Source organism: Lichenostomus cassidix, chromosome 1 (genome assembly GCF_008360975.1).
Source record: "Lichenostomus cassidix isolate B80296 chromosome 1, HeHo_3.0, whole genome shotgun sequence".
NCBI classification, from domain to species: Eukaryota; Metazoa; Chordata; class Aves; order Passeriformes; family Meliphagidae; genus Lichenostomus; species Lichenostomus cassidix.
Genome location: NC_139479.1, coordinates 40793317 through 40813168, shown reverse-complemented (window position 1 = coordinate 40813168; position 19852 = coordinate 40793317). Strand labels below are relative to the sequence as shown.

The window sequence follows — 19852 nt, the reverse complement described above, 5'->3', positions numbered from 1 at the left end:
AGGCACCACAAAACAGCAGAAATGGCAGTAGTTTGTTGTCCACCCGATGGAGCAAGGGCTATCTGAGTGTGTGGTGAGCAAATCACAACTTTTCTTGCCCCAAAAAATGCCCTTTTTAGGGGTAAGTTTTGTGAGTTACACATTCAAAGAATATGTGAAAACCTACTGACTCTCCTTTCTAGTCTGCATAGGCAGTATTGAGCAGGTCTAAAATACCAGAAACTGTTACTGACCAATTTTTTTTATTCAATGCTACAAAAACAAAGGTTTTATTAGACTCAGGGCCCCATAACACACAAAGCCTGAACACTCCATTAATGTAATATATTAAGCACCAATGACGACAGGAACTGTTCAAAATGTTACTTGGTATGTAAAAAAACCTGTTTCAAGATAACACAGGAGAACCACAAAAATGAGCTTCAAATCTATGTCTAAATAAAGAAATATTTAGGGAATGTATAAAGGAATGTTTAGGAGAGGGTCTAGCAACTGCCACATCCAAACCCTGATTCCCCAGTGCCACACGTGAAGAATGCAAGATATCTTAGTCTTGTTACCTTGAGTCCTGCATCCCAGGCTTAGGCAATTTAGAAGTTTAAGTCTAGATTCGCAAAACAGCACATCAGAGACAAAAAAAGTCCCACTTTCAACTTCTGTCCAAGGTCCATAACACAGAGGTAAAACACAAGTGTGTGTCTAGGTGTCAGGGAACTCCTGCTCTTAAATTTTAGGAGAATTGGACTTTCAGAGTTTACCTATTGCTATCATCAGCTTTATTTGAAATAACATATAGAATTGGTTATGTTTCTCAAATAAACTGTAATCAGGGTGTTCCTAAAGTATTTTGTCAAACAGCATGAAATATTTTGAACCTTAAAACAAGACTATGTTATTCAGAATATTTATTGATAACTGTAAAATAATATGTTATTCAAATATACATGTAGAATTAATGACCTTCAGCACACCTTAATGCTGCTAAATGAAATCAAGAACACATTGAGGTAAAAAATTATCTTGGTTATTCAAGTTGGTTTTCTCCTATTTGGATTCTCAGCTGTCTTGATCTAAATCTATAGAGGATGATTTACAAATGCCACACACTCCAGAAAATATTTAGTAATGAGAAAAATCTAGCCTGACTTGGGCCTTGCTCATATGTACCCAGAGACTTCACACATTACAATTCACAAGATAACGGGAGAAACCTGAATGAGAACAATTTACTCAGCTGCCAAAGGAGTGTGTGATAAAGTCTCAGCTAAGATCTCCATAAGGCAATCAAGGTCACTTCCTACAAGCACCAGCAAAGAAAGAAAGTAAGTGAGGGCACTAGGCCTCTTCCATGTACTTTTTGGGGCTGAAGCTCACATTCATCAGTGGTTCAAAACCTCTTCTGTGCCTTCGGTGCTGGAAAAGTACAAGCAGCAGAACAAGCATGGCCAGAGCTATCAGTGCTCCTCCAATTGTGGATCCAACCATGACAGCCCATGCTTGGGTTTCGTCAAGGGAACCTGGAAATATGAAACAACTGAAGTGAGCATAGCCTGTAATTCAATGTTGCAAATTACACAGAAGAAATACTATTTCCTAGAGGCTGATAATTATGATTAATTGTGCAGTTTAGTGACCCACTGGCCACAGGCAAAGCTCATAACACACCACATAACTGAGACACATATGGGAGCTGGAGATGCTTCCTGCCAGAGAAGTCTAGAGCTGAATTTAAACTTAACAATTCATACAAATTAAAGTGTTGGGAATGGGAAAGATTAATATTGACAAGACAAAAAAATTCTTTCCTCTGATTTGGCCAAAATAATGAATGATTTAAGCAATTCTTTCTATAGTGACATTTCAAGACAGCTGCTTCCAAGCTATTTTGGTCAACCGAAAACCCTCAAATTTTCCTAAAGACCACAAAGCAGCCTATTGTCAAACTTTTAACTGAAAACACTACTTAGTGTGGTTCTGCTGACCAACTCCAGATCGCATCTGCTGATTTTAAACCACTTCTGAGGAACCACTGTCTTCTTAGATAATATTGCTTATTCCTGTAATAACACTGTTCCACATGACTGAAATTTTGTGTTTTCATTTATGCTTTCAGAAGCAAAAGTTGCCTGCTCTGCTTTTCTGAAGAATGCTACATATACTGAGATGGCAATAATCACATTTGACTAAACAATCACAAAAAAAACCTCTCAGGAGGACTGGACATATTGAAAAGTTGTCTAGACATATGGGTTAGAGGAGACAGATGGCTCAGGGAGATGTCACACTGACCATAAAAGCAATTAAAAGTCTTATGCCCCAATCTGCAGTCTTCAAAAAATTGAGGTCAACCATTCCAAAAATTAGTAAAATCCCAAAACAAATTTTTTACCACTTTACCACCTTTCAATTGAGAACCAGCAAGGTATTAATATATGTTTCTTTCTAACGTGATAACCTGAAGTACAATTAGCAAGTTAGTCTTTTAGATAAAAGAGAAGGGTTTGGATATAAAAGCTTTTATGTCTGCACACAGGACATGCAGACAGGGATAGACACACTCCTTCACAGAGAGATAACAATTTATTTAGGTGTGCGTTGAGAAGCAGAAGAGTCACAGGCTGCCCGTGTTCCTCTCTGGGTGCCTCATGCTGAAGGGGCATCCACATTTTCAAAGCAGGAGAGGGGGACAGTAGTCCAAAGGGAGGAAAACCTAAACTCCATAAGAGGGGAAGTTTAAATTTTCAGGGAAAATTCTGGGGATGCCTCTGAGAAAAGAACTGGAGAAGCAGCTAGCATGCCTCCACAAATCAGGGTTCCCCTGCATGAATGCAGCCTGAGGACAAGGGTTTCAATCTTTTGCAGTCTATAAACCTTTAAACAGTCTCCACAGATTAAAACCACAGATATATGGTAAGCTTTTAGAAGAAATTCCTGCCCACACAGGTTAGATAATCACCTAGTGCCTCTCAAAGTAGTACTGAAGTGGAGAAAGAAACTGCTCAGACTTAATCTTTAGAAAAGCAGCTGGATCATGATTTTCATGCAGTTCTTACTCTTCTGCCTTTTACAATTATTTTAAAATCTTGTTGCAAAAAACTGGATTTTGTGCATAAATACTTTGCTTTCTTGCTATTTTGTCTTTGTCTGATTGGTGTCAAAGGTAATTTCAAACAAGTGGACAAACCCTAAGGTACATCCCAGCTATGGACACGGAAAATCTTTACAACTGGGGGCTTACAACAAAAAACACCCAGGTACATCTCTCCAGGTATCCAAATATTAATGCTGAGTAGTGAGCAGGTGAATAGACCTGTGTGTTTTGTGAAAGGTTCCTTATTTCCTATATGCCTGTGTCATGGAGAATGTGAGCTGTCTCATCCTGAGACATACCTGGCAGGTCAATGGCATAGGTGTAGCCGAGTTGCTCCGCAGTTTGGAAGAGCTCATTGTTGGTCACCGGCGGGAAGAAGGGGACCATGTTATACAGCCGGTTGTGACCGATGGGCGCCAGCTCCTCAGGCCAAGCGTTGTCTGGGGGCCTGAAACGCTTCATCCACTCATCAAAGATGGCATCAGTAAAGGAGTGGAGAACCTGCAAATCCAGGCATGGGCACGCACATTTATTAAGTTCTTTCAGAACTCAACCACCTTTAAAACACTCAACAAACACACGAGGCAGCTGCAGCTTTTAAAAGAGAGAGAAGAGGGTAATTTGATTTAGATGGGATTTACAGAATGGGAAACCAGGAAAGCTCATGAGAAGACTAAACTGATTTTCCACATGGGGCATTTTGCTTTATCACCCTTGTAGCACCCTTTGTTATTTAGGGGCCAGTGTTACCTGGTGCTGAAGACATCAGGTGAAGCCTCCAGAGATCTAGCTTACACGTGTCACATAAGTTGACCCTGATCAGTGTCAGAAGGTAGCTGAGTGTGAGATCTCCATGTGCCTTTCTCAACGAGTTGTGGTTGTTCACAACATCTTTCTCCAGATAGTTTAACATCAGCTGGCATTGAATGGGTAGATGACTCTTCTCAGGTGAGGAGCCACTGAGCTCATTCAGGTGAGTGCCTTTCAAAAGCATTTTAATCTTTCTCGTCTCTGAATAAGTATAGAAAGTTGCAGGAAATTTGACTCCATCATGCTCATTTTAGAGCATGTGCAACCAGCTCCACACCTCTAGGTGAATTTGATCGGGTGGGTTTATAGGTCTATAATTAACTAATATGGGAAAGTTGTTTCAGACAACTATTACAAATGTTTGAAATTAATTTCTTATGTACTCATGTTTTTTAATTACAACCCTGGAAAAAACTTGGAAAATATCCTTCAGAAAATAATCTTGTGTACAAAATTACAGTTTAGTGATATGACTTTCACTGTGTAAGAAAGAAAATAAGACAGGAATTAAAGAATTATTAAGGAAACAATCTGGAGAACCACCACATAAGTGTTTGGACTAATTCCTCCAACAAAAGATTGAAAACTTAAATGTAAGAAAGAAATGTATTTACATAATATATAGCTATAATACATAAAGAATTTATATGTGTAAACACTGTGGTTTAATCTAACAAAGAGGAAAATAAAGCAGCATGAATTTATTAGATGAGAAAGATGTATAAGTAGAGTCAACTGCTGGCTTTTTATTTGCACAATGCTCTTTGTGCTGCTCTTGGCACTGCAGCACTATTCCAATGCACCACTGAAATCACATTCTTTCTATTTCCCACGAGACCCTGACATTAGATGGACTTCCTTTTAGCCTGTAGATTTTGAAACAGAAAAACAAATTGCTCAGTCTGCTGCTTTAAAATTACTAGCCCCACTTTCACTTTACCTTGTTGCTGTAAAATTGCGTATATAAGCCATTTAATTTAGATCCCACCTAATGAAAGGATTCAGGGCAGCATGACTTGGCATAGCAGCTCTTCGCCCTAGAATCTTATTTTATATTTTACAAGTTAATCTGAGATTTTTTTCCTTTTTATCCAACCTTTATGCAGGTGTGGCAGTGTTCAAGGAAAGATAAAGGATTCCTCCTTTTATATTTAAAGGGCTAATTTTTAGGGAATTCACTTCACTTGTCCTGCAAGTCTCTGGTGAGAAAGGTGCCTCTGAGCCCCAGACACTGCCAGTCACACTGAGGTAAAAGACATACCACAAAGATGGGATCGTTGGCAGCTGAGTGAGGGAGAGCACTGGTCCCGTTCAGGAAAGAGTGAACCAAGTTATGAAGGCTCAGCATCGGCGACTCAAGGGCTCCATCTGCTTTATCAAAGCCCTCCAGCGCATTCCTGTGGATGCGTAAAAGCACCATCAAGTAACCACATTTTGCTGACAAATGTGCTCATGAAGAAAACCAGTGACCCAGCCAGCTCTAGAGCAGCCAAAGGACAAACCTGAAGCTGGAACTGGAATTGCGGAAAAAGGGGGGCCTGTCGAACTCCTGCAGGGAAAGGCACCTCCTGACATCTTCTGCGGTGGGCAGCTGCTCGCTGGAGCCCCAGGATGGCCTCCGCCGCAGCGGCCCCTCATCAGTGCCATTGCACAGCGTGACCAGGCGGTTGTAGTCATCCAAACTGAGCGTGGAACACAGAGAGGCACAGGTCAGAACAAGGTGATGCCTTCTTTGTTGGCTTTTTCTCATGCAGTACAAAGAGGCCTCAGCTATACATGTGGGAGAGCATAGGTTGGGGATGGACACCTCCTGGGGCAGCTTAGTTCACCTCCCATGGCCTGGGAGATGAATTTGTAGCAGGACTGTCACCATGACATGGCTTTCTGCATCCTCTCCGGACCATCAGTCATTTAGACCAAGAGTTATCAGGCTCATTGTCCACAGAGAGAGGATGCTTTAGGAAAGGAAAGCACAACTCCTGTCATGCCTTCTCCCCTCCCAAGCACTTTGGATTAACAGTTTTAGTCAGTCAGTAAAACAGAGTTTTTAATTTTAAATTGACAAACTCCCTCCTGAGTAAGGACTATTTTTTTTAATTCTTAACAATAGCAATGCATTGCATCCTCTTTTTTCAGGGCCTTTGAGAACAGCCTGCTGTTGCGGGGATTACCCAGTAACTAACGGGAAGCAAGTCCTTTTCATCAGGGAGAGAAAGAGGAAAGGAGAAAAACAGTGTAACACTTGTGGGGGAAAAAAATCTGTGCTATTCAGTGTGAAATGAAACATCATTTTCAGAAACTTCTGAAGCAAACAAAAGCTCTTCTAGGTTTAACCTTGGTAAGGCAAAAGTTTAGTCACTTCAGTTTTCAAGAAAAAGACCAAAGCCCTATTTAGCTTTGAGAAACAGTAGGGGCAAGACTTAAAGCCAGCTGCTGCCTAAAGCTGGAATTTTAAATATCTCTTTAGGTATCCAGAGAAAGAAACTCTTTTGAAAAACCCTGAGCTTTCAGTACCTCTGTCTGATTGACTGCACACTGCCCCTGAGCTGAGAGTAGAATGATGTATGGGTATTGTAACCAGCAGCATCTTATGTCTCAGCACCCCAATCCTACATTTGAATCCCCTGTCAAAGCCCTGCTCTCACACGAGTCAGCAAATGCCCACAGGGAGCTGCCAGCAAGCTCCTGGCTGGCTCTGTGTTGTTTTTCATGTGAAAACTCAGATACTTCAAAGTAAATCCCCAAACTCCATAAATATATCAGGGTTCATGTCTCATCCAAAACAAAGGAACAGACTTTTCAGCCTAACTCTAGATTCCTATATATCAAAATAGTTTACTTTTTCTGCTGCTGAGGTCAGTTGGGTATATGTTATAGAGAACCAACACACGGGTATTTCTTTTTTAGAAAGATACTTGACAATATGGAAACTCTTCAGACTTTTGGCAGCCATAAATTGGCTAAATCAACCAAAATCCTGTACTAGAAAAATCATCTTTAAAATATATACTTCCATGATGTCAGGGAGAAAGTTTACACAGAAACCCCTACACATAAACTGATGGCAATTTCCAGTTTTAAAGAAGATGTCTTGACTCTTTTCCTGCCATTCGCTCCCTCACTCTGTGGGAGCAGCCCGTGCTGTCAGTGCTGAATGACAGCGAGGTTTTGTCCTTATGTGAGCATGCCCTGGATACTCTCATACCTGTTACAAACCACTTGCCACTGGGAGAACCTGGAGCTGAGGCTGATCAAGCCCGGGTCATCCGGCTGCGATGCTCCAAAGAGCTGATCCGTGCAGACATCACACTCATTCCTGCCCGTGGCGAAGTTCCAGTATGGCAGCGCAAAGGACTCGTTGCCCATCAGACGCTGCAAGGGACAGAAATGCATTAGCTGGGAATCACCTTCAAAGGAAAGAGAAAGAAGGGAACTCCTTCAAGGAGTTTGAATGTTTTCACTGAATATTCTGCTTTTCATTCTGCATTTAAACTACATGCATTTCACAGTGCCGCCCCAACTCCTTCCAAAAGATTGTGGCACTAAATCTGTCTAAGGAAAGGCATTGTCACTGGTATCCCTAGTGTGGGACTGAACTTCTTTTGGCCACGTTAGGCTTTTTGCCAACTCGGAGACCAGGCAGGAGAGCAGGAGCAGAAATGAATTGAGCCTTAAGCAAGTAAGAGGCTTTGAGTGATGTAAGTGGGTAATGGGTAAAATTGTGCACGTGGTTGACCTTCGTTCCAGGAAACTGGCCCTGGGGAGGAATCAGAACTTGTGTTAATAGGGGAGTACAGTGCATTTGATTGTGCTTGCTTGCCAGATACGATTTCACACAAGCAAGACCCTGCAGCTATTTTGATAAGCAACCATTCTCATTAGAATCTGTAAGGCTGAAATACAGCAACATTGCCAACACAGAAGTCATACAAATGGAAATGAGTCTATGCTTCTGCAACTGACTCTTGGGCATGTTAACATATATTTATTTTAAAAGCATATTGCTAAATACATGTATATATTAAATGTGTAATATGTCATAATTAAAGGTGGTAATATTTAGAGCTGGTTTCATTGGAATGGTATGTTCAACATCAGCAAACAACATCTGTTACCAAGTTTTACATGAAGGTGTTGCTTCAATTTTATTAGTAAATACTGTTACTTCACTATCATCTGTTGTGGAGATGAAGGGATAAAATCTCCATTATAGCCTTCACATCATTGTTCACAGTGAGAAATTATTCAGTCCTCCGCACTCAGAAAGCACTAATTTCACTTTAAAAAAATTAAAAAAAAAAAAAAATCAGTGAGAAAATACTCCTGCGAGTTTGGGTGACAAACTGTCCTAGGAAATAGCTTACCCTTGGCTGGCTCAACCAAGTGACACAGCAAAAGCAAGAAGATGTGCAAGGAAAAGGAAAGGCTGTTCTGCTAACCTGCAGTTCCCTCTCCAGCCACAGCAAGTGGTACCTATGCCAAGTAACGAAGGCAGGTCCTTGGTGGGAGAAATCAATACCTTTGAAGGGGCGGCCAGGACCTACAAAGGGAAGATAAAATAAACATTTAGGCATCAAACGAGGCTGGAGAGAAAGACAGCGCCTTCTTTTATTGCCTGGAGTGAACAAGAACCTTCAGCTCTGCATCTTTGAAAGGAGTGCACATGTCAGAAGCTACATCACTCAGGACAAGTGAAACAAACTCCTCTGTGCATATTTGCTTCAGTGCTTCTCAAAACTTCACATTCCCTAAAAAGTTGGACATTGTGAAGACTTCTTCTCACTTTAGTGGATTTTGATTTTAAGAAGCAGTTTTATTTTCTAAAACCCTATCTCCTTGTTAATATATGCATTACATCATTCTCCTGCTCAGCTGCAAGACTTACATCATGTATCTATCAAGAGAACCTCTGCATTTTCTATGCCAATAGTAAGCCAGCATCCTTTGCCAACTTTCTTCAAATTGTGCTTATTTCTTTTATTGTGCTTTTGCTGGGTGAGAGGTGAGAGGCTTCAAACCACATATGGACTTGTTTATCACTGCAGCAATTTTCAACCCACATATGCATTTATTTACTATTGCAGCAGCACTAGAAGTTGCCCCTTTCCCTTTCCCCGTGACTGTCCTGTGCTCTGAAGGACCTTTGCTCTCACTAGGCCAGAGACTGCTTCCTTCAGCCCTGCAAAATGGAACCATGACAGAGGGGCAAACTGAATGAAACCCACTGCAGAGTAGCAGACTTCCTCTAGCAAGCAGATAGATATGGGCTGTTCAGCTTCCACGTGGGACTGCCAGGCAGAAAACCATACTGGTTGGTGCTCCTCCTGCAGGAAGTAGGCTTTGTGCAATGGGGCTGGTATGGTACTTCTGTCTAAAAAAGCAATGAGGACTAAGAATCTGGATTTGGGAGAAAACATGGGGTAAGATACCTAAACCTCTAACATAGGCTGGTTTTAAAAGGTTAGTGACTGTGGTTAGTCAAGCAAATCCTATCCTTAGTGACTCGCTGATGGCCACAGAAAGTATTAGCACTCTGGTCCCATATATCTCTGCATGGTCTGTGCTTTCACCACTGCAGAGCCCCTTTCCCACTGCACTGCATCTGCCTTGTCCTGTGGACTGGAACATTTTTTTGAAGTCAGTCACCTCCTGACCACACTTCAGTTCACTCAACAGTTAAGGCTGTGCATTGCTCCCTGTCAGATTGAAGATGCACCAGGAGTGCAGCTGGTGTACTCCAGCTGCCACAGGGTGGGAGACCAGACCACAGCAGGTCTGAAGGACATCTCCTTTGATTACTGATGGCCACCAGCTGCTCACCACCAACCGTTTTGCTCCACAGCTCTGCGCCTACTACTGGGACTCACTGTTTGATGAAGCAGCACAGCTGTGTTAAGCACATGCATTCATTCAGCAGTGGTTCCTTCACCCTTTATTCTACCTGCAGGGCCTATTGGACAAGAAAAGCACTAACCCAGTAGTGTGTCTCTGACTGAGTAGTAATGAAGCCAAACAAAGTAGTTATAAATACTACAGTTGGCAATCTGCGGTTCCTCTCCGCTTGGACCAAGCAGGCTTCTCCAGTGCTCAGTTGCAATGACATAGTCTGGGTGAATGGTTGTTTTGGCACGGTCTAGAGCATCAAAGAACTGCTGTCTTTCCTCTGCTGTCAGGGAGTGGATGTTCTTCCTGACAACTGCTGGCTTCCTCCTGTTGCATTCGGGGCCGGTCCAGCCAAACTTGCAGTCACCACAGTTGTAGCCACCAAAGTTTCCTGGATCAAGAGGGAACAATGAGTCATGACATAATGAATTGAGGAAAACTAACAGTGAAATGCAGAATTAAGAATTAGTGCTCTTCTTCCCCAGAGATGCCAGCTCCTAGAAAGGACAGCAGCTGAGCAGACTGGCAGCTTTGCCAATTGACTAATCAGAAAGATGTCTGGCTCGATTCCCAGAGCCACGGCAGGGCCAGGAATCACACACAGCCAGTTGGGGAAGTGCTGGGTAATGGGCCTGACGCCCTGAGGTGCTCACAGCTCTGCAAAGCCCTCAGGCATGTGAGGACTCTCACTGAGCAGAGAGCTGAGCAATTGAGGTTAAGCTGGTGATGAAGTGCTTTGCTTGATTGGCTCTCAAGTACTCCTCCACTTCTAGGATCAAACCCAAAACAGGGTCAGTTCACGTGGATCCTTAAGTGCAGAAAAAAAGTCCCTAAACAAAACAGTTCTCTTAAGGACAAAACTTAGGAGAAACTAGTGCTTCTTAACAGTGTGTCTGAGTCCCAACACAAAGCAGAACAAGCACCAGGGTTGCTGCTGGTCACGCTTTAAGCATTATTAAATAGTTCTACAATAACAGCCTGAGAAACACTGCAGTACTGTCGTTCCCTGCTGGCATCATTCCTAAGGCAAGTCATCAGGTCTGCTCCAGGCTATTAGCTCAGGCTCTCTGATGAGATGGAAGAGCCCAGGAAAGCAGAGCTTCCTTTAAGTGTGGCATTTTGCACACCGTGGCTGACAGCTGGCAGCAGAAGAAAGGCCCTGCTGGAGCTTGTTTCCCTGTTTCTGGGGCAGACAGGGGACAACCAGCCATTCCTGCAGAGCACACATGTCTCCTGCCTGCATGCCAGCAGGCTGCAGTGGTGTAGGACAGTGGGCAGTGCTGCCAGGGGCAGGGGGGAGCAGAGTGGCAACCAGGGATCCTCTGGGATCTCCATGCAGTTCTCAAAAATCTGCACTGATTCCTCACCCCCTCCTCTCCTCCAGTTCCCCATACACTCACTCCACTAAAACCATGCCAATTGTTTTTCAAAATGCCACAAAATTTCACTGCTCACCACACATATTGGTGCAGCTAGAACCATGACTAACATGGGGATGAGTAAATGTCTTATGCAATGTTCCCAGATGGGCAGATGTCCCTAGGCTGTAGGCTTGAGCCTATGACCAGAACAACTAACATTAAAGCAAGATTTCAGATTGTTGGGGGTTACCAGGCTTATTTCCCAATTCAAAGGCTCCCAAGGTTACAAGGGCTGTTACCAACAAGGCTCTGAAGCTTATGTCTAGCTTTTAGGGTAAGGGCTGCTGAACTGTAAACATGTGGGATAGACTCCTGTGAGACCTGCCAAGATGATATGAGGACTCTTACTGTAGGTTTGGGTCAACAGTAGGTTGGTTATGGTTACTTCAGAGGCCCCGACTTCTCAAAGTTTACATGTTATCGTGAAGCTGAGGATCAGTGCTAAGGTTATGGACCACAAGCATGAAGACTTCAACAAGGTTTTGGATCATGCATATCCTGATGGCATACCGTGAGGACAGTTTCCAGATTTATGGCTTACATTTTGTCATGATCCAAGTAGGAGCAGCTGGGTTCAGCTGCTGTGTTCCAGCTAGGAGGGAAGGCACCTGGAGCCAGGGGTCTGCACTGGCTAAAGGCAAGGAGGGCATACACCAGGAAAAGCAAGTAGGTTATAGTTTAATGAAAGAAAGCAGATCTCATGGATTGTATGGATGGGGGGAGGTAGGGGTAAGCAACATGGAAGATTGATTTGATCACAATATCCTCAGGGTCCCATGAGAACAGCACAATTACTGTTATCATTTCTGCATACTCCACTATCTGTGCCTTGTTCATTCTTCAAGACTCAGCCTAGCTATTAAGGCTCATCACGTACTCCAGCCTGAACTGACCAAACGATGAATATCAGGAATATCTTGCAACTTTGCCTAATTGGGCCATGTAGTTTCAGTCATGGACAATAAACTTCTGGAAAGCATATGTTGACCGCTCATACTCAGGTACAATTTATTCCTTAAGAGAAAGTAGAAAAAGTGGGAATTAACCCTTAAAAGATCTATCAACGACTTCTTTTGAGACTGGCAGTTATGCTTCCAGTCATTTAAAGGACCTCTCTACTCACAGTGCTTGATAAGCATCACACTGAAATACAGCACTTACAGAACTGAAGTCAGTGCAGGACTAAGTTTGTGCCATCTGGATTGGTACCAGAAGTAGACACCCCTGGTCAGGTACCAGAAAAAGACACTCCTGGTCATTGGTTGAGGCTCTGATGGTGCCTATTCCTCTCTCAGGAAGGGCCCTTTGAAACTATGCAGGTCTTGAGGCCTGAAATCATTTTATCAGGAAATATCTGTATTTTAGGTATACTCTGTACACCTCCTCAGACTCTGAGAAGAAATCTGCAAAAGCCTGAAATTATGAGCTATCTTCATGGGAAGAAAGCTTTTCTCCAACTGCCTGTATCTGGAGCCAGGTGGACCACTGACTTCTCACCTGTTTTCCTTGGGCAGGTCCCAGTTATATTCAATTGATATTCTGCAAGATTTTCTCCCTTAGCCACCCAATCTATGAAAGAATCCAAGGGGTCGATTGTTTCCATCACTTTCCCAGCCACTTTTCAATGGGGCATGAGCTTTTACTAAGTGAGTAGGAGGAATGCAGTGGAGACTTTCAAACAGAAGGAGGTGATTTCCAGGCAAAGTGATATTTCACACAGCAATATTTCTGTTGATTGTGTTGAACATTTTTGTCACATCCTCAGGTCTTATTTGGCAATGTTCTATTGTCAGAAGCATGCATAGCAACAACACTTCACTATATAAAAACTTGCTTTTCATCATTTTCTTTCAACAGATTCCATGCATCACAGGACTGCCTTTATGCAGCAGCTGAAATGGCAAGAAGCTGATGGAGGTCTGTGGGATTTCCCATATTGCAAACAGAAAATACTGCAATAATCAGACCTACCCAAATCACTCTTTCAGCATTTGTTTCTGACTCTACCAGGCTACTGATCTGCAAATTATGCACGGCTGTTTCCAGAAAGTTCATTTACTGCCACTTGCACTTCCCACATGACAGCACTGTGAAATGCTGGTCTCTTACAACTTGACTTCCCTGTCTGCTATGCTGGTGAAGGTGGACTTAAATGGTGCAGCTCTAAGAGAGCAGGAGAAATAATCTGATGATAGCAGGATATAGCACATAGTAGACATTTTCAGTAAGGCAGTTAGACTCTTTCAAGATCCTTTTGCACACAGGAATTACAGGAACGTGCAAGGATTCGTGCCTTAGCATTTTTCATCTTCAGTGACTAACACATAGGAACTCAGTGTACTTTCCTGAGGTTATGCCAGGGACAACAAAGATTATCATCATCTCTTGTGGTTTCCAGAGAACATAGTGTGAGAGGTCATTCTGGTACACAGGAAGAAGATCATATTCTTGGATGTTCCTGGCTTGTTCAACTGTTTCCAGGAACAACCACTGTACTGCCACTGGTCAAAAAATCATCTGGGTCTTCTTCACTAACCCTTTTGTCTGAAGATGGGATCACATGCCTTGGGAGCTGTCTATTTCTGTACCTAATCTCAGTAACATTTAAGGTGCTCTTTCTCAGTCAAATTGGGTGTCTGACTGTTTCTGGAGGCTCTATGTCCATGCTACTTCTCCCAGTGGGTCAGTCTATGGGCATGGCTCTGAGAAAAATACATTTCTTATGACCTGACGCTTGGTTTGTGCTCATACACATCACTGGTGTGTGCTAACACCAGCCATCACACACCACTGTAGCTGCTTCTCAAGCCCAGACATTGTGTGAGCTCATGGATTTTTCTACCTTGTAGTGGTCATAATATGTGGTTAAACTTCAGTCACCAAGCGTAACAAAAATTAGTAACTCTATCAACTTAGTGTGTTTTCTTCAGTAAAAATGAACCCACTCAACACTCACCATTTTCTGCCTTGTTGTACTGTACCAAGATGAAACCTGAGCAGCTGCCGTGCCTCTTCCTTCCACAGAGACCAGCTTAATGCCTATCATTTACTGGATGGGGAGAAAGGACTGCTTTTCAGACTTCTTTAGCTATTGCATTAAAACAGGAGTTTCATTAGATTTGAAACACCTGCATGCTGCAATTTCTCAAGGGTAGGATCAGGATTGCCACTGTGTGGGACAAATGGTTAGCTCTTCTCTCTTTTCTAGCTCTTCATCTAGACACGCTCCTAGGCTGTAGGATGTGGAAGATCTGTATCTACCACTGGATTTAGTAGGGTCATCAAGGTATGCCTGTAATTCAGTATTATCTCACAGACACATTATCCTACAATAAGTAAATGAAGTGTATTTTATAACCACTTCAAAAGCCCAATTTTACCTCATGGGATAGCCATCATATCAGCTACATGGCTTAACTGACAACTTGATTACACTTAAAGAATAGATGTTAAATCATCTGTCCCCAGCTTGAATATATTGCACAGGAATTTGAAACTATTTAAATTTTTTTCTCAAAAAACTTCCATTTAAAAATAGACTAATGTTCAGCATATGTCCATATGTAAACCTTAGAAAGTGGAAGCAGAAAAAAAGGAATTATAATTATGTTTAACTCCTCAGTGAATCCAAACTACATCATTGTTTAATCACTGTCACAATCTGTACTAGCAACCACATGACTGACTGCAGTGGTTTTTCACAATAGACTTCTGTATTGAGTTTTTAAAACGCTATAGCAGATCTGTATCCCAGCAGTACATTATCCTTTAGAACCCAAAATAGCATTTACAAGTCTTCTAAAATAGTTTTCTTCTAAACTAAATTTAACTTTCTCACTGAAATACTACTTTTTTGTGTAAACAGCTACAAGGCTCAATATTCAAGGCTGGACTTGTGTATCCAACACTTGGTCTAATTCAACATGTGCACCTTACTGAAAAACAAATTACCACATTCCACTTCACACAGTACGGCACACTGTCTGGATCTGTTCTCAGGTCATTTGAGTTTAATAATTTATATCAATTGAATAATATTAGATGCACCCAAACCAATTGTAGAACACATTCAGTGTATTCAAAATTGAAACCATAAAAGAACTAAAAATTCTTTGCTACCTTCCAACTACATTCATGCCATAACCCCATATTTTGCACTGAGACTATATTTTTGTTGCAACTAACACATTGAGTGAAATGTGCAGCATCCTGACAACAGCCTTGGAGTTGTTTATTGACCATGGCCCTTGGCACAAAAAGTGGGAAGCAGAGCTGGATCTTTCTTTTGTACTAATCTTGTTCTATTCATCCTCAGTTAAAGAAAAAGTAATGCATATTATCTGCTGAAGCCTAGAAATGGAAAAAAATAATCTCGTTCCATAATAACCATTCATCCATAATTATGTTTGGGATTTTCTTTTTTCTTTTTGGTTTGTTTGGTCATTTTGGTTTTTTTTCCATAAATATTCAGGACCCAGACCTGGCTAGATATGATTTTAAGGTATTTTTCCTCAGTGAATAGCCTCAACAAATGGACAAATTTCCAAAGTTTCTTTTCTCTTTAGGTTTTTCACACTAAGATTTTAGCAAAAAGATAAATTTATTGTGAAAACTCCAGAATCCCACCTTTGGAAAATCTTGGCCCCTGCTCTTCACAGCTCCTCCAGTTTCCTACCATCAGGTATGTGACACATTCAATTGGCACAGTCTTACCAAATAATCAGCTATGTAGTAGTAGTTGGAGTACCCATAGCTTATCATTCACACCAATTCTAAACTATAAAACAAACAGTGCCAAGATGGAGCACAATTATTTCTATTGTTAAAGTGCTAGAAAGAGCCTTGGTGGGGTTGGACTTTGCACAATCCAGGAGCCATTCCAAACAAGCAGTTTGCACATAACATTCACTTGGAAAACAAGACACCTTAATAGCAGAAATGTGCACTGTTCCATGTCCCTTTCAATGAGCATATTTAATATATGCTGCATAGGTACCATATGTTACCTACCATTCTGTTACATAGGTAGCATAGCTCTGTATGCCTAATACCACACATCACGCCACTTAAAACTGGTGTGCAGACAGCCAACCAGTGCATTAAATTGAGTGGAAAAAAATACAAAAAATCCCTAATAAACACAGAGCCATGATCACCAGCATTGTACAAGCATCAGATCTAATTCAAATCCCATGGAGCCGTGAATTTCTTAGCATTCTCCCAGAAATGGTTTTGCATACAGCATCAAGCAGAGTACAGCCCACAAAAACTTTCTGAAAATCATCCTTAAGGATGCCTTTCACTTACTGTTTTACCACTGTTATATTCAGGTTAAAAAAAACTGCAAAGAGAAACAGAAATCCAGGGGATTTAAAGAGATGAGGGGAGCAGCCAGCTCAGAAGAAAAAGGCTGAATGAAAGGACACTAAATTCTGATCACGCAATTTGGGATCCCATCCTGAAAATATCAAATACCAGTGCTTATCTCTACTCAGACAAGCAAATTAATGTTTCACTGCTCTTCAATTTACTCCCAGGTTTTGATGCTCTAATTAGTTTAACTGTGTAAATATTGATGTATGCCTATGTGCTTCAGTGTTCTTCTGACCCAGGATCTGTGCCTGTATGTGACACTTGGCTTAAATTTTGGAGGTACATAAGAACCTTTAAGATGAAAAAACCTGCATCCAATTTTTTTTTTTTTTTTTTGCAAAGCATCCGGAAAAGTCCTTTCACACAAGCTTTCAAAATCCAGCCAAAGGAAGAGATAAAAATTGATTTATATTCTAAAGTCTATTATTATTATTTTGAGGAGTTTCAGTAACACCATGTATCCATTAAAGTCATCTGCCACTACCTCTCTGTTTCCAGTTGATAAATGCACTGGAAAACTTAACCTCTTTGGCTGTAATTCTCTGCAGTGCTGCCTCCTCAGATTGATCTGGGCTTTTTTGGTAGTGAGAGCCAAGGCAAGTTTTAGACAAAACAGTTCAGCTTTGTTCTAAGAATCCGGCTGAAGGAAAGCAGTTTATTCTGCCCATGTCAGAAAATTCAAACAACTTGATGTTTCCAGCAAGAAATTCCAGGTTTCATTTGAAATGTGCCGAGCAAAAGATTTCAGTGTCTGGGATGTGCCTTGTGCCCGACTAGTGGTGCCATCTCCTGCCAGCCCTGCACAGCAGTCTGGGCTGAAGCTGCAGTTCCAGCTCATTTTAACCCTCCTTCAGCCAGGGCTGAGAAAGGGTCCTGTCACCTTATCATGCCCTGAACTCACCTTCCTGCTCACTGCCTCCTGCCAGCATTAGTGAAACGGTCTCATCAGAACCTTATCCCTTTGGCCAGGTTAGCCTTCAGGCACATCTCCTCCCAGATCCCTTTCACCTCCAGCATGCAAACACAGAAGCCCATGTAAAGTCACAGTGAGAAGGAGTGGCTGGAGATGGGGAGGAAAAGGATGGGATGGCCTCTGTGGTGGTTGTACAGACACATTTTGGATCAGTGTAAGATGTAGATTTAGTCAACAATCCTGGGAAAACACCCTGGCCTGGCATCTGGAGTCTTTCAATGCACAGGGGTATGTCATGCTGCAAAGTACTAGTCTGGGAAGAATAAATCTTCAAACAATGCACACTGATCCAGGTTCACTGCACCATAATTAGCAGTGATAGAGGTTTGAAAGGTCCAAAACCCTGTGGAGAAAGGGGATTGCTGGCTACAGGGACAACTCCACAAGCAAAGAAGAAAACACAAAAGTTCACAAGAGAAAACACTTCTTTGACCCCGCTGCTCTGAAAAAGTACTAATAGTATTGTTAATTTGGAATGATTTTTAGGAGAATGGTAATATTTGAAGACTTCTTGATGCCTTATACCACCAGGAATGTCTCTGGCCTTTGGAGCAAGGTTATCAGACCCCTCCATCCCCATCCCCTCCCCACAGCACCCATCTCACCTGTGCACCGACAGCTGTGGTTGAAGAACTTGAGGGGCCACCGTTCCCGGTCATCCACATTTTGGAGAGTGTAGGGGCCACTCCAGGGCTGAGTGTCCACCTGCACCTCCTCACACCGTCCCCTGCCCTGCAGGGACCCACAGATATTGGCTGGCTCTGTCCCCAAGGCCGGGCAGCAGCGTTTCAGGTGAAGGGCTTCCACCGTCATGCAGACTCGGGGAAACTGTGCCTGTGCCTGAGGGGGACAGCAGCAGCTCAGGTAGCCAAGCCCAAACCAGAAGAGCCACCTCAGGGCTCCCATTACAGCTGGGTGCAGGCTCTGCCTCCCTGCTGAACCTGAGTGAGAAGAGCACAGAGATCTCAACTGTGGGACAGCCTGGCCTCACCACAGCTCCATGCCCCAGCCAAGCGGGATAACCCTTGCTGCTGCGGATGCTGGTGCTGGGTGTTTGTTTAATCCCAGCCTCTAATTGCCTTGAATGCAGTTCAAAAGAGGGGTGCTTTACTCTGTGGTGCCTGCCCAGCAGCCACAGATTTGAGCAAGGTTTATATAGAGGCTGGGAGAAGCCCTCATTAGAGGGATTAGCACGGCACAAATCCTCGTGTTTTGCACATGACATCAAGGGCAGAAGAGATGCCAGTGTGAAAGAAAGCAATTTCTGCAGGCTCTGGCAGTTTGTCAGGAGAGTGAATGCCTCAGATTTATTCTCCAAGCCTTTTATGAGGTTTGAGAAATTGATGACCTTGTTTTAGCTGAGGTGGCTGGAGACACACATTTATCCTTTTAATCAAAGCCCTGTAAACAGATGATAAATAGAAGAGGAAACCTCTGCTCTTTTAGTTCATTCACTACAAGATAATACTTTCCATTAAAGCGGCAGCAGCAGCAGAAAGCTAACTGGCAGTGCAGAGGATAGAGGTGTATCACTAAAATTAATAAATGTGGTAGTATAAATTTGGGATGGAGACTCCACCTGCCAACTGCCGAACTTCAGTGCTTGCACTGAAAACATCTGAGTGGCAAGTGGGGAAGGGCTCCCTTCCCTTTTTGCATGCAAAATAAATTATTTAATTGTTTTTAAAGAGTGAATGGTCCTTATTTGCTCTCCAATCCTTTCACCATCATTACACCAGAAGTTGTTCCAGAGCTGGTCTGGCTGTTAGACTTTCAGAACTGTCACAGCTGAGCATTTATTACCCACCTGGCAGGAGACAGTCTATGAGATCAATACACGCACCAGACATGCACATAAATGGTTCTGTTCAGTACACTGACAAAAACATCTTTTAAAAGCTTCTAGTATGCAGCAGTTCTTGCTCTCAATGTAACTCCTAGAGCAATTAAATTAGTAAACAAAAATAGTGATAAGTGATTCTGTGAGTCTGAAGTAATAGCTATTAGTTCAAGTCCACCATACTAAATAAAAACTGGCAATCCCCCCTGCTTCACTGAAAGCTTTCACTACTCCACCCTCCACCTTCCCTAGCTCTGTTGTTTAGCCATTTTTATAAGTATGTATAAAGAGCAAAGCCATGGCTGCATCCGTGCCATTCAGTATTTCCATGGATGTTCAACCTCACCATTCTGCCACAAGAAGTTTTTGATCTATGCAGCAAAATATTGCCATCATGTTGCTAAAGTTCATCCACACTAGGGACACTGTCATCAGCACTTTCAGGCTGTCAGATCTTAATA

The 19852-nt window shown here is 42.4% G+C and overlaps 1 protein-coding gene across 1 annotated transcript; it reads right to left on the bottom strand.

The window, feature by feature from the left end:
• Nucleotides 1-315: 315 nt before the first annotated feature.
• DCT (dopachrome tautomerase) lies at nt 316-18779 on the bottom strand. Its single transcript, XM_085057673.1, has 8 exons — nt 18157-18779; nt 9876-10175; nt 8341-8441; nt 7107-7273; nt 5404-5583; nt 5163-5298; nt 3391-3592; nt 316-1517 (listed from the first exon to the last, which is right to left on the bottom strand). Exons 1-8 carry the CDS (start codon nt 18455-18457, stop codon nt 1336-1338), a joined length of 1569 nt encoding a protein of 522 aa, XP_084913799.1. The 5' UTR covers nt 18458-18779; the 3' UTR covers nt 316-1335.
• Nucleotides 18780-19852: the final 1073 nt, after the last annotated feature.

Coding starts and splice junctions, on each gene's coding strand:
- DCT (XM_085057673.1), bottom strand. CDS start 18,457: ATGGGAGCCCTGAGGTGGCTCTTCTGGTTTGGGCTTGGCTACCTGAGC. Junction 8,442..9,875: donor AGTCAGAGACACACTACTGG/GTTAGTGCTTTT, acceptor TTCCCTTTGTAG/GTCCTGGCCGCCCCTTCAAA. Junction 1,518..3,390: donor CTATGCCATTGACCTGCCAG/GTATGTCTCAGG, acceptor TCATATTTCCAG/GTTCCCTTGACGAAACCCAA.